At 39.9% G+C, this 15,851-nt stretch overlaps 1 protein-coding gene across 5 annotated transcripts in view; it reads right to left on the bottom strand.

Moving 5' to 3' along the window:
• The window catches only part of DPP6 (dipeptidyl peptidase like 6), a 538,482-nt gene that overhangs the window by 81,354 nt on the left and 441,277 nt on the right, over positions 1-15,851 (bottom strand). For all 5 annotated transcript variants that reach the window (XM_042043319.1, XM_042043321.1, XM_042043317.1 and 2 more), the window contains exon 8: positions 303-423. In XM_042043319.1, coding sequence (XP_041899253.1) covers positions 303-423 — 121 coding nt within the window. The remainder of the gene's footprint in view (positions 1-302; positions 424-15,851) is intronic.

The following is a 15,851-nucleotide window of genomic DNA, read 5'->3' on the forward strand; positions in this document are numbered from 1 at the left end:
TGGCACATCTATGAGTGATTGCAGGTGCCATTAAATAATGAAGCAGTTCTGTTCATTAAAGCCCAGTGATTTATTACCTTTGGACTAAGGGAAAGAAAACAGCCTGAAAACAGAATTCTTACATCATTTCACATTATTTCCAGTCCAGCACATCAGGCAACTGTTGGAATAGCAGGTTTTCAGCCCCGTGGTCCACCCATGCCCAGAAATGCAATGCTGGATGTCTAATTCCAGCAAGGTCTGTAATTCTAGAGTGTAACTTAAACTCATAACTAGCTGCTGGCCTAAATGTCGTGTCCTACCTTCATACAGCCAGTCGCTGAGGCCATTGAAAATAACACCTTCCTTTCCTGTGGAGACCACTCGGATGGCTTGTTTCCCCACATGGGCACAGTAATAGATGTTATTCTCAAAGATAAATATCTGATTTGAAGGAAAAAAAAAAGAAAAAGAGAACAGCATTAAGCAGTGGCTTCAGCATAAAATGTTGCATTGTGCTTTTACAATAATTGGCAGTACAAAATCACATATCACAGTTTTATGGCATCTTTTGTCAAAAAAGGATTTCCACAGCTTGCTTCCAATGCCATCAGCTAATAGAAAGATGCTAATTTACAACAAACTGAAGCCTCGGTGCTTTGATACAAGCTTTATTTCTCTCACTCCTGTCTTCATTTCAGAAATCGAACAGTTCAGTTAGAGGGCATGAGATGAAGAATGCCATTGCTCAGGTTTTGAGCATTGTTAGATCTATTGCTGTGAAATGCTCCTGTGAATCAGGCTCTTTATTTATGTGTTTAAATGCTGATCAGGAAGTAAAGCTTTAGACAGCCAATAACAAAAATATGGTTCCATGGCATTAGTCTTTATCATGTGGTTAAAAACTTTGTTCTGAATTTCGCTGTCATCGATAGCACAGTTCCTGTCCCCTCACCCCAAAGTGAAACACATCCTGCTCTAAGGAGAGTCACAGAATCACAGAATCACTTGGTTGGAAAAGACCCTTAAGGTCTTTAAGGTCCCTTCCAACCCAAACCATTCTATGATTCTAAGATCCCTGAGTCCAAGCATTAATCCAGCACTGCCAAGTTCACCACTAAACCACATCCCCCAGTGCCACATCTACATATCTTTTAAATACCTTCAGAGATGGGGACTCCACCACTGCCATGGGCATCCTGTTCCAATGCTTGACAACCCTTTCTGTGAAGGAATTGCTCTTAGAATCCAACCTAAACTTCCCCAGCACAACTTGCGCTCATTTCCTCTTGTCTTACCTCTTGGCAAAAGAGACTGATCCCCCCCCCTCACTACAGCCTCCTTTCAGGAAGCCGTGGAGACTGATAACCCTGAGCCTCCTTTTCTCCAGGCTAAACAATCCCAGCTCCCTCAGCCACTCCTCTTAAGACTGGAGCTCCAGACCCTTCCCCAGCTCCGTTGCCCTTCTCTGGACATGATCCAGCCCATCAAAGCCTTTCTTGTTGTGAGGGAACTGAGCACAGGGTTTGAGGTGCAACCTCACCAGTGCCCAGTATGGAGGGACAATCACCACCCTGGTCCTGCTGGCCACACCATTTCTGATACAGGCCAGGATGCCTTTGGCCTCTTGGCCACCTGGGCGCACCTGGCTCATGTTCAGCTGCTGTTCACCAGCACCCCCAGGTCCTTTCCAGCAGGGCCACTTTCCAGCCACTCTGTGCCCAGCCTCTAGCACTGCCTGGGATTGTTGTGACCCAAATGCAGGACCCAGCACTTGGCCCTGTTGAACCTCACACCATTGGCCATTTTTGTAGATGGGCATCACATTTGCTGCCCTCCAGTCAACTGGGACCTTCCCAGTTAGCCAGGACTGTTGGTAAATGATGGAAAGTATCTCAGAGAGCACTTCTGCCAGCTCCCACATCCAGCTGAATGGATCCTATCCAGCCCCATAGAGCTGTGTGTGTCTAAGAGGTGTGCCAGATCACTGACCCTTGCACCTTGGATTATGAGGGCTTTATTCTGCTCCCCATCCCTGTCTTTAAAATATTTTAAAAGTCTATTCAAGCTGAAAAGATGTATCAGTAAGCTATTTAGACTGAAATGCAAACTGTTAATATAATTTAGTAGACATATACAGATGGGTTTTTATATACTTGAAGATATTGGAATAAATGTTATGTATCTTTACCACGATACTAGAATGTAATTTCTCAAGTTATGAAAAGACAGAACTGAGAAAAATATTTGCTTTCATCTTCTGTTTCACATCCTATTATGGTACATGTTTCACCCAAAGATGAGCTGGAAAGATTCCAGAAGAAAGTATAGACCTTAATTTAATTTTGGCAGGAGTTATAGCAGGTTTGCCTAAAGGTAAAAATTATTACTGAAGCTGTAGCTTGCTCTCTTTCCTTTTAAACTAAGAAGAGCTTCATTCAATTAATAGGTTTTGAAAGTTAAAAATACATTGTGGAAGATACTACTTTCTCTTTCCTACCTTGAATTTTAGTAAACAGAGGGGCCAGATAAAGGATTCCAAGTAAAGAATTTTATCTGTTAGCTAATCTGCATATGGGGAGGTTTTTGAAGATTAAATGTGAAAAAAAAAAGTGAAGACTTAGCAGAATAAGATACTAGGAGTCCAAATAAATCCAAATCTCTGTGTCTGAGTACTAAATGTGCTAAGGGGTGCTTGGGTGAGAGCTCTTCTGTGACAGGCACACAATCAAGTGGATTTATTCAAGTGATGCAACCCTTCCCTTGCCAAAATTCTTCCAGCAAAAGAAGGTTTGCAATATTTTCTACTATATTCAGTGTTATATGAGCTTACAGGAAAAACAAAGAAGGTGGATTGACAACCTGTTCCTGCCCTTCCCTTTTTAAAGAACTGCATTGTTTTCCACCTTCACTGCTGGGTCTTTCAAAGCTTCATTGCACTCATCAGGCTGTGTGAGGTATCTGGTAGCTGTGGTGGAAAAATAAGATAGTGCTCTGACTTCAAACTGTCTCCCATATAATTCAGAGCCAAATGGCAGCACCTCATGGAGATTTAAAAATTATCCTCCTAACTACAGTGCCTTGTACCCTAAAAATGTCAACCATAATCAAGATAAAAGATAACTGAAGCAGCACAAGTAAGATTTCTGTATAATGTATCTTATAAATTAAGAAAAAGCTTTTGGACTTCTGTTATTCATCAAGAAAGAAATGTCTTTGGATTACCTCACATCCCATGTTAGAAACATATTTGAAGTTATTGTGAAATACCTGTGTAACAATTTTTACTGTTTTGGTTTTATGGCATCAAAGCAGTGCTTTCTATCAAATGATCAATCCTGTCAGCTAATTAGACAATGAGAAATTTTAGTAAAGAAAAATAGTAAATATATGTACAGACATCACTTTCACATTACTTTATGCCAGCTTTGCATAGCACCCCTAGACAAATTTAAAATGATTGCAGAAGGGATCAAGCTCAGTTTTATGCCTCTGTGTACAGGAGACGAAGAGCAGAGCCCAAATTTCTGGTGTCTTCTCTTTTGATGTCCATATCTGAGCAAGACTTTACCCCAGAATTTCTTGCAATATGTGTGCCTTAAAATCCAACACTGAACACAGCTACTGGCATGGAAAATCAAGCTGTGCTAAGTCAGGAAGAGCCCTGTGTTGAATACCATGTCCATTTTCATCATGACACATTCAATGTAGAGGAAAGAGGATATTCTGAAATAAATAAGAAGAATGGAAACATCCATACATAGATTGAAGAAACAGAAATTTCTAACTCTACAGAAAAGCAAGGAAGATATGAGCTCTACAAGACAACAGACAGGACACAGAAAAAAGGAAAAATGTATTTCCACCCTTTTATTTCTCTAAAACAACAGGCAAACCAATGAAACCTAGATTATTTTTCCTAATGAAATCAGGATTAACATATGGAAATTCTTGCCACTGGATCTAGCAGAAGACCTCTCTTTCTGCTGGATGTTTTAACAGATGCCCAAAAGATTAAACACTTAACAAAAATAACTGGAAAATCTGAGGGGACTAAGCTAAAGTTTGGGGTTTTTCAAATGCATTCACTTAATCCCAGGATAATAAAAATCAATGGAGGTTTTGCTTTTGGCTTTATGTGGCTCAGGACGTCACCTGAAACTTTCAGACATACCCCCTTCAGCCTCAGGTATCAGCACAGCACTAACTCCTGTGCTCTGGGAAGAAATCCATGCCTGTTTGCAGCTGGTGTTAGAATTGATTACTTCAAACCATTTGACATCCTTGCACGACACAACTAAAATTGGAGAAAAAAATATGAGACTGATTCTGGAGCCTGAGACAGGAAGAAAAGTCAAAGCTTAAGTATCTAGTAAGATAAATTTGTACAGTAAGGTAAATATTTGATCTAACAACAAATTAAACTTAATTCACTTCAAAGATACAAGAGCCTTAACGACACTGATTCAAGGATTTATTTAAAATGCTTTTGCAACTGCTTAATGGCTTCTGAAATAATACCCTCTACCAAACTGACCCAGAGTGGTATTCAGTAATTATGCTGCATTAATTAACATATTGGTACTTTTAAATTGATTAATTTATGGATCTTTTCAGGAATATAATGAAAATAATCTCCTTAAGACTTAAAAAGTCACAGTGACCAACTATTTTGAGTAGGTGAATACTACACCTCCTTTTACAGTTGTTCAACCCACCTTCCTTCCAAAGAGGTGTGTGAAATTCCTGTTTCTCCATAGACCAAAAGAAAATAGATTCATGTGCACTAATCTGCATTTTTACTGCTCCTATTTATTTTCCAGCTGTAGGGTGGCATTCTAAGTTTATGTTCTCTTTATCCCACAGTTTCTAGCATATAACTTGTCAACTAAATGAGCTGCGTCACTCAAATTTAGCATAAAGTAAATGCCTGGGTGCTCATTACTTTAAATTATTAGCACATTGGGAAGTGTAAATGTTTCCTACACATTAAAATGCACATTTCCACACTGCAGGGTGAGCCCACAGGATTTATCTGTGAGAGAATAGATAACATGGAAAGGTTGGCCCTTTGACATGGAGAGTTTGCTCAACAAGAGCTGGCCCTCATGAACAGAGAAGCACAAAGCCTTGCCTTGACACTCTGGGCTGGGTTTGGCTGGGGTAGAGTTAATTTCCTTCCCAGTGTCTGGTATAGGGCTGTGTTTTGGATTTGTGCTGAGCACAGGGTTGGTAATACAGAGATATTTTTGTTATTGCAGAGCAGGGGTTGCACAAAGCCAAGGATTTTTCTGCTTTTGGTGCTGCCATGCAGGCAAGGAGGCTGGGGGTGCCTGGGAAGTTGGGAGGAGCCAGGACAGGCGACCCAAACTGCTCCAAGGGATATCCCAGACCAGGTGCCATCATGATCAGTATATAAAATGGGGGGAAGAAGGAGGAAGAGGGGAACATTTGAGTGATGGTGCTTCTTGGTGCTTCTTGATGGTCTTCCCAAGTCACTGATATGTGTGATGGGGCTCTGCTCTCCTGGAGATGCTGAACACCTGCCCGGCCATGGGAAGCAGTGAATTAATTCCCTGTTTTGCTTTGCTTGTGTGCACAGCTTTTCCTTTCCCTGTTAAACTGTCTTTATCTCCACCCACAAGTGCTCTGGCTTTTACTCTTCTGGTTCTCTCCCTGATCCCACTGGAGTGAGCAGCTGTGTAGGGCTTGGCTGCTGGCTGGGGTTAAACCACAAAACCCTGTTTTAAATTCAAAATCAGTTCAAGCTTCCTTTGAGGCTTAAAAAGACTGGTCACAAAATGGAAGACACAGTGAGTGGGGAAATAGAACTACAAATAAACATACTATTCTCATCCAACATAATGTACTTCATTGTTTCTTGTTTTTAATGTTAAACTTTTCTTTTAGTTTTTCTTTTTCTGCTGTTTTGCTAGAAAACCAGTTTACCTGAGAGCATATTCTGAATAATTAACAAGGAAACAGAATAATCTTAAAACTTTTTGCATCTCTCAGAAATGCTTGTATTTATTTTGCAGAATCAGTTAAAAAAGAAAAAAAAAGTCTGTGAAAAGTGACAGGCCTGTCACTGGTCAAAGCTGAGCCCCCATCAGGGATGCTGCTAGTGCATCTGTGAAAATGTATTTATAAAAGGGTAAAAATGCTGGTTTTGTATGTGAGCGAGAAAATGTGAGAGAAACAGACTTGCAGACACCATGGTCAGTGGAGGAGGAGGGGGAGGAAGGGAAGCTGTGCTTGATTTTGTTTTGTTTCTCACTCTCACAATTCTGTTACAATTAATGGCAAATTATCAAATTGATTTCCCCAACTTGAGTCTGTTTTGCCCTGATGGCAACTAGTGAGTGATCCCTCTGTCCTTAATTCCACTGATGAGATTTTCACAGAATTTTCTCCCCCATGCCCATTGGGGAGAGGGAGTGATAGGGCAGCTTGCTTGGCAACCCACCACAATAATGCCACAAGGGGGGTTTAAAGTCCCTTTAATCAAGGACTTTTATTAAAAACTTTTCAGCATAAGATACTTCCTTAGAATAGTCTGACTCCTGTTCATTTTCTTTTGGGTTTCAACAACAGGAATGTTTTGTGCTGAACTCTATATTAACTATTTACATATTTATATGATGTTATTCATCACATTGATCGGAAAGCCTCTGGAAAATACACAGATTTATCTTACCAATATGTTCAGGAAGTGGAAAAGTATTATGTCTTTATTTATATGCTAAGTAGCTGGCTGAGGTCTGTAACAGAGTCACAGCTTGTAAATGGGGTTTGGAAATGTCAGATCATGGACACAAGTAGATTTGATCATGATCAAACCCTTCCTGGTATGCACATACAGAGAGACCTCTCCTTTCTCTCCACCATTTCCAGTGCTCTTTAATTCCATCCAAATATTTTGGAGGCATCACTTCTTAAGCTGGTTTTGTTTTCACGCTGCCAGATGAAACCTGGAAGCTGAGGACTGTGAAAATGAAAAGCTGCAGAGAGAGAGATTCCCTGCTGTTTGTTCAAGCTAAAACCTGTCTGTACCACACACAATTAGCATGGGCCTGTCCTCATCCATGTAGCATCTTGAAGCAGATACAATAATTGTGTTTTCATTTTGTGATATCAAGGAAGTGTGACGAGCATCATACCGGAAAGGTCTTGGCATTTTGTAGTTATTGCTCTTACATCAACTTCAGCAGAAAAATGTGTGATCAACTCAAAATCAGTTCTAAAGCTTGTTGCTGATTGATTATGCATTATTTAATGAATCCTCTGCCAATTTCTTCTTTTGAGCCTCATAAAATGCAAACTTTGATGTTCAAATAGCTGTCATTAATGTATTCTGTCATTAGTGTTTTTCCTAATGCATACGATGTGATTACACCAGCTCGTATCAGTTCTTCAAAAAGGGTAATAAAACCATAAACTGCTCCTCACCAGTGAGCTTACATATTAAGATCTACAATTTTAATTAGACTTTTCTTGTTGCCATTTAAATATAGTTTGATAGCACTGATAAAAAAATACAAGATAAAAACGTTCAAAATATTTTCATTCTCTCCATCAATTGGTTCATGATCATAATTTAGAAAAGAGACAGATAGCAATTATGACGGAAGAGTGAGATAAAGAATTTTTAAATCAACATTTTTTCTTCAGAAAATGAAAATGTCATTATTAAGACCAGTGATGAATCAATGAAATTCTTCCACACAATCAGCACATTGCAGAGAATCACATCTTAATAAATAATTGACAGAAAAGGCTATAGTTTCAGGTTTTTATATCAGGGTTTATCTTTGTTTTAATTCAAAGTAAGAAGCTAACTCCTTAAGACACCAGGGATTTAGAAGAAATAGCAGTTTCTGAATGTATGCCACAAAGAGATAAATCTTAGTTTAATTCACATTTACCTTGCTCAGACATAGGCAAAGGTAATGTTTACATCAAAATGAGGACTACACCTGTTTAAAATAATTCTTCAGGGAAGCTTTCAGGACAGAGAGCTTAAAAATCCCAGGGGACTACTGCAGCCAGAGAATACAGTAGTGCAGATTGATGCAAGTAAGAATCATGCTGATCCACGAACACGTCAAAAACAATATTGATGCCTTCTCACTGGGGTTGGAAGACTTGAACACGTGTGATTCCAGTGGTGTAAGAGCTTAGCTGCATGGAAATCTGTGCAATGACAAGAAATGCAAGTGTTTGTGCAAGGGAAACCACCAGAATCACTGCAAAAGTCGAACAAAAAATATGCTGCCCTTGGTGGCGTTGATTGCATGTTTGGGAAAGGAAGTGTAGAAGAGTCACCACTAGTAAATAATGCAAATCTCCTGATTTTAGCCACATAGCTTGGAAACTGCCAATATATCTTGTAAAATAACCATTAAGAACTTAACTTTGCTTTCATCACATGCGATCAACAAAGTGACTAAAATGTCAGAGAGAATGGGAAAGCATTCCTTCATGTCTTCAAATAAAGAAACATTTCCTATACCTGTCAACAGTGTCCAGAGCTCTAGAGCAGTGTCTTAAGGGTTCCTGAGAGAGGATGTGGCTCTCCAGGTCTGGAGGTGACTTTTCTCTGGTGGTGGGGGAGGTGATCACCTCACCCTACAGGGCGTGGGTATGGGTGGAGGAAGAAAAGGAGCAGTGGGAGCATCTGTTACCAACTGGCTGGTCAAGAAGAAGGAGATGAGCCCTTCTTCATATAAATGAAAGAAGCCTCACATTCAAATACCCTGATCCTCATGGGGCACCTTAACTCTTAACTCCTGGAGGGTCAACAACATGAGCACGATAACCCAGGAGGTCTGTGGAGGGCATTTGCCCTGACACAGGTGATGAAGGAGCTGATGAAGGGAGATGCTCTGCTGGACCTCACAGTTTCAAACCAGGAGAAATTGCAGGGCAAGGCGAAATCTGGGAGCAGCTGATGCTGCACACACCATGAGGTGATGAGCTCAGGATTACATGAGGAAATACGGCAAAAAAGTATCAAGCCCTGGAATTCAGGAGAGCAGAATTTGGTCTGTTCAGAAACTTGCTTGGAACTATCCCGCTTGGATTCTCTCTTAGGAAATCAGTAGAGTTATAAAGATCTTGTGGGTTTAAATGTCTTTAGACAATCCAAAATTGTCAAAACTAATACTTGAGATAAAGTCCCACATAATGGACTATAGAAGTAATGAGAGATTTCTATGGAATGGAGACACATTCCCAAAATTTTTCCTTTTAAACTGGGTACAGAAGAGATTTTCCCTCTTGATTCTCCCAGCTTAAGTCCTTCTGTGCATTAATATTCTTCTCAGTTTTCTATGAGCTATTTTACGTTTCTGACATTGCATCATTACAGATGCTGCACATTTCCATTTGTATTCTGTGAGCAGGTTAGACCACAACATGCACGGATTCTAATCACACCTAGAATGTACCAAAGTACAGCCAAATAAACAATTATCACAAATCTGGAGATTTAAAAATATATGTTTGAAGAAAAACGTGCTGCCCTATTTTCTGTTCTTCAGGGAAGCAAAGAGGGTTTTTTTCACCTCAACAATGAGAAAGAACCATGCCTGCCTGTATTTCATTGCCCTGTATTCTAATGGGGTTATTTTAATTTATAACTGCCTTGTTATATAAAAGAATGTAATAGTAAATGTACCACTTAGTATGGAACTCTGATTCTGCTTTTAAGTTCTGCTTGATGGATTATTTTGTATTCTATAACCTAATATCTCTGATGGTTATGTAGGGCATGACTGTAAATTAGATTATTTAATGTGAGATGATACAGTGTTCCATTTAAAATACTTTATTGTGTTATAGAAAGAATACCTGACTAAGAAGAGCAGAGAGATTATTTGTGTCAGCATAAAGAAGCTGGCAATTGGGATTCAGGATTCCTCCAGGTGCACATCCGACCTTGGACAGTGAGCTGGTCACTCCAATATTCCTCTTTAATTAGAAGCTTGGTTGTAGAAACACTCAACACCTATTCCAGCAGGGGAGGAGGAGACCTAACAGAATTTTTCATGAAGTTTCCTCATCTGTCTGGTAAATGGCAGTTTCTGGGGAAGGAGCACCACAAGCCAAGGTGGGACACTCCACGGTCCCTTGGGTGGCACTGCTCAGTCCCGCTTGTGGCATCCCAATGGCTGCCACTTCACCTCACTCTCAGCAGTGACTGCTGCTATCTAAAGTAAAAGGTAACTATTTTCATGGCACTTTTCAAGAACAACGCTTTTCATAGGCATGTATTTCAATGGCCATCACCCACCAACCACTGATTTGTAAGATGCCAGGAACCCTTATGCACAGCCAAGAAGACACTTTTGGCAGTTAGATCTCTGAAATGAAAACTGCTCTTAACAAAAAAGAGTTGTTTGATATCCATAAATCTCAACTGAAATTCAAGAAATTTCTGCAATAGGAGGGAGTTACTTTCAGTGGAACTGACCCAATGCTGGAGTGTTTTACTGCTAGGAATCTTGTACAGCAGCAGGTGAGGAAATGCAGTAACATAAAAAGGAAGAGAATTCAGTACTTTCCTTGTAGAGGAACAAGATGGTGAGCTCCTCTAAGCTAGTAAATCCGTGGATATATGCATTTCTTGTAAGTACAAACTCAGTTTCCTTAATGCAGACTGTGAATGTCTGCAACATTTAATGCATCAATTCTGTAAGTCCATTTAAAGGTAGGAATCCATTGCTGCAACTTCACCAGAGAACAAAGTGACATATAAGAAATCACAGAGGAAGCCTGTGGGAGTGTCTCAGCCCCAGCAGAAATACATACATCATCCTATGCCTCATATTTGGGTGTAAGGGCAGCTACTTTCTGATTTATTGGTGAAACTTCTATGGCAAATAATCAATTCCATTTTGTCCTCTGAAATCTTTCATGTCCACAGAAAGAGCAACATCTTATTTTAAATAAAATCACCTACATCTTCTTTCAGTAACATTTGTTGCAGCACCTTCAATTATCTTAAATATCTTGCTCTTTTGCCACTGATGAAGATGCAGTACCAAGGATGCTGGGAGGGGAAGGGATGTGACCATTTCTCAGCAAAGAAAATAACACTGACTGTGCCAAAACCTCCCTTTGGGGAATGAGGACCCAACACCAAGCCCAAGGGTAACAAAGGAATGACAAGGATGTGCAAGGTTAAAAATAGGACACTGCTGCCACTGTAACCAAAGAGAGTATCAAAGGAAAAAAAAACAAACCAAGAAACAAAACAAAACCTAAACACAACACTTTTCCAGTGGAATTATTTGAATAAAGCAAGGGGAGAGGGGAAAGGAGCAACCTGTCCAGGTGCTCAGTGTATGTGTATTACATCTTACTGACATCTCCCTAAAAAATTTCATATTCTGACACTGGAGAAGGGGATGAGGTTGGCACATTATTATGCTGAAAGTCTTGCATTTCCAGAATGCAGGGACCATTTAAAAATCTGCCTGAACATCCCTCACTATACTTAAATAGAGCTTACATAGACTTTGGGGATGGGGGTGGAGAGGGAGACAGGGCAGAAGTTCTTTTTCTTGCAACTAGCAAGATAAGCAAGCCAGAATAATTACATACAGCAGACCACAGCTAAATATTGATTCAGATGTCATTGCAAAAAGAAAAGGTGAGGGAACAGCAGCTTGAAAATAATGATGCAAAAATCTATGAAAGAATGGTAGAGACAAATAGACCTATAGCAATTATACCCAGAGCAGTTCAAAAGCCCAGCTGGAATAGGAACAACAGCAGATAATTCAGTGCCTCCTGTGAAAATGGTCCCCTTCCCTTGATATCTGTGCAGCCCTTCTGCCTGGAACTAAGCTGGCATGACAGGCACAAATTCAGGCAAGGAAAAAACTTCTAATTAGAGGAGTCACTCCAGTTTAGTTCCAGGTGTCATCACTTAACCAGCTTTTTTTTTGCATCTAGATATCCTACTTGGCAAAACATTGTACTACAGCATTAGAAAAAAAAAAAAAAGATAAGGGAGATGGATAGCTTCTGGTCATGTGCAGCAGGATCTATCATTCAAATGTTTTAAATATCAAGAAAACCTGATGTTTCTCTTAATCGTATTGCACTTTTTAAAACAGCAATATTTATGACAATAAGCTGTTTGCCAGCATCAGCATTCACTGTTTGAAGGCGCCTGAAAACCCCTAACATGGTAGAGGCTGAAAGAATCACTCCTTTTTTTTTCCTGGCATTTGCATTTCCCTGAAATAGAGATTTCTTACTGCATCTTCTGAACCTGCTGTGAAACTTAACTTCTGTTACCTTAGAACCAATTACAAACTTGATTGTAGTCTACAAGAATAAGAGATAGCTCCTGCTCCAAAAAGAGTTGACACTGAAAAAGGCTAATTGCCTATGAATGCAGGAAAAACGTGTTTTGACCCTTCTGTGGGGCTGCAGTAAGTGCAAGGGCACACAAAACTTCCAGCAACCCCAACCCTCTTTCTGTATGTTTTAGGTACTTAAAAAAACTGTGTAAACAGTAAAAGACTGACTGGTCAGGAGAACCTTAAAAAAAATGTTTCTCTTTGTAGAAGAATAAATACTATGATCTATGAGAGGTATTTTTTAGAATTATAACTGCTGCCTCTAAAGTTGTGCAAAACTGCTTCCCCCAGCATCTGAAGTGTCACCATTACCATTAATATCTGTCAGGACGGTTACAGATTCTGATTTTGAAAAAAAAAGAAAATAGCAGCACAGCAGAAGTGCTTCTGCTTTTGAAACTGGAGTTTAACAGCTCCTGTGAACTGTATTTAGTGCTGTCAACGCAGACAAATATTCACTGCATTTTATTAGAGCAGGCCTCCCGCCTCCTCCTTCCTTTTGGCAGTAGGGCCCATGGATATTCCCAGCTGGTGCTTAATGCAAATACTTTGAACCTGGATGTGCACATTTTGGGATAACTTAAATAAAAACCTCCTGAAAGCTTTGGGTTTATTGGATTCCTTGAGCACCTCAGCTACAGACATGCACTGGACAGTCTCTTACTCCTGAAGCGCTCCCTGACTTCGGCTGTGCTGCCAAGCAAAACAACAAAGGAAACCTCTTCACACTGCACTTACTTTTCTTGATAAATAGACAGGTCCAGGCCTGTCAGCCACACAAGTTTTATGAAGCTGAGTTCAGGACCAGAGGCACTATTAACCTTTTCTTAGATGCTGTTGGGGCAAATGTATCACGGGAACATTACGTGAGCTCTCGGGATGTGGGCAGCGCCTTGGAACATGAGATGGAACATGATGAAACTGGTAAAATATTCCAATAAGATCAATTAACAGAAGGTTTTCATTTTTTTGTGGCAAAATCAGAAGTGGGTAGCTGTTGAGTCATAGATGGCATGATCAGAATAAGAGAAGAAATCCAAGGAGTGAAGATTCTTGTGTAGATAAGCACACCCAGAACAGGACAAAGGTACAGAATAACACTTTTTTGCAGTCCTGTTATGCCACCCACAGCCTCATATTGCTGGAAAGTATCACACAAACTGGGATAATATAGTCTGTTCACTAAAAAAACACCAAGCACCATGCTGAAGGCCAGTGGGCTGATGAAACTGAACACTAAGTGTGACTTTGGGCTGTCAGGTGCACCATGGAAAGGATGGATTTTTCCCATAGGCATTTTGCATAGTCATTTACACCCACAAATAGTGAATATATCACACAGCTATTCCAAGTTAACAGTGTTTTTCACTTATTCTATAAAAGCATAAATGATGACTCATGCTGTAGGACAAATGAGAGGAATGAGCCCTTCATTAACAGCCAGATTTAGGGAATGTGTTCCCTCTTGCATTGAAATTAGTGGCTCTCTTTCTAATGACTCTGGAGCTCACACTGGTGAGGGCCCCATTCTTCCAACAGCTTTGTGAGACTTTATTTGTCAAGACTTTGGCTGAGATCAGAGAAAAGCTGAAGCATTTTTCTGAGGTGCCAGAAGTGAGAGCTTTTTTGCATTCTGATTTTCTCAGATCCAGTATCTGCCGTTATTTAAACAGCTCAGTTGGCATGTGTGGCATTCTGCAGGCCAGTAAGAAGTGAAGAACCATGCTCTGAGGACTTAATCACCCCAAAATTGGCATATAATTTAATGAGAAAAGACAAAATAAAGCAAGATAAATAGAAAATTGCTCCTGGGAATATTCCACTATATTTTTAATCACAGAGAATGAAGATCATTCAGGCTCCTTCTATTTCAGATTTGGGGTTTTTTTTGAATGATTAGACATGCAAGAGAGAAAGAGGTCAGGCACAGCAACCCAAAAGTTCCCCTAGGAAGGATGAAATAGAAGCTACAAAGAGAATAAAAATTTTGGAACCAAGCCCTCTTACTCTCCTGCCCTGCCTCTCCTTTGTGTTGCCAAAAAAGAACAAACCAGGAGATTTCAAGGGGAAAGCTTTTCTATTTCCTGAAAATTGGGGTATCTTCAAGGTGATGCAAAACCCACTTGCCCTTCACTCCCACCTTTCCTGGGAGATGCAGCGTAAAATTGGATTGAGCCTGTGCCCAGAGGGCTGCTGCTGCATGCAGCACCAGGCCTGACACACTCGGGTTCCTAATTGCTGCCGTAGGACCCTCCTCAAACACACTCAGGAACCTCCTGGAACCAGAGCAGCTGACATGCACTTTCCAGTTACTCCTTTCCCTCCCACTCAGCATATTTTTCCTCCTTCTCCTGCAACACAACTCAGTGTACATTTAGCAAACACATTCCCACTATCAAATTTTAATAGACTTTAATTTTTCTCTGTCTTTGCATCTCCACAGAAGGTGACACGAATTTCGCTGGCAATTATATTCTGAGTAACCCAATTAGTCCTGAAATACAGAACAGTGAACATGGTGTATTTCCAGATCTCCTTTATAATGCTTGTAGGGTTTTTTTCTTATTTTAAAAGCTTCTCTTTTTTCTCTGGCAATTCTCTGCTGATTATTAGATATAAAAAGATTATACTGATGTATGTAAAAGCATGTTTATTTTATAAACTACAGCTATAAGTTCATTTCAAGGTAAATGACTGGCAAGGAAAAGGGCAAAAAGGCACATATATTAGAAGTATGAAAAAATAACGCTTAAACTACCAGTGAGTTGCTCCTCACCTAACCTGATTCCAAATGCAAGGAAAGGGAATAGAGCTCAATTATTTTACATATTTGGAAGTAAAAAAGAAAAAAGAAAAAGAAAAAAGAAAAAATAAGCATGCAGAACAAATTTGCTGTAGCAAGTTATTTCCAAGATTCATACAGAATTCAACAACCACATATATATATAGCATGTACCCCACAGAAGGAACTTGAACAGAATTCTTAGGGCTTTGAGTTTTCACTGAAAATTTCTTAATGAAATATGGTGGAAATTGGTATCAGCTACCTCGGCATTAAATGATAAAGTTGGGAGTAAAGAAGACTTTTCTTCTCTTGGACTGTATATACTGTCCTGTTGGAGATACAATTTATCTATTTTGATATGAACATTTTTCCTTTCTGTGTGGTTATTTTACTTTGGTAGAGAAGGCCATGGAGGCAGTAAATTGGTCATCTTGGCTTTGGTATAAGATCTCATTAGTTCTTCTTTCCAAGGTGGAAATTAGGTGCAGCCCTTCAGCTTGGTAAAATGGGCATGGGTGTGAGTCAGCAACAAGCTGTGATTACAGGTGCTGAGGGCACAAAAGTTCACAGAAAGACTCTGCTAAAGGAAGGAAGATTCACTTGTGTGGTGGAAAACGTGACTAATGCCACTCAGTAGTAGCTTCTAATTAGCAGATGTAGTTTTTGTTACACATTGTGAAACTCAGTTTGTCAGACTTAAAATAGAGCTAGTG

This window comes from Corvus kubaryi, unplaced genomic scaffold, assembly GCF_017639235.1.
Source record: "Corvus kubaryi isolate FWS band 111438036 unplaced genomic scaffold, C.kubaryi_AGA036_p1.0 37398, whole genome shotgun sequence".
Lineage (NCBI taxonomy): Eukaryota > Metazoa > Chordata > Aves > Passeriformes > Corvidae > Corvus > Corvus kubaryi.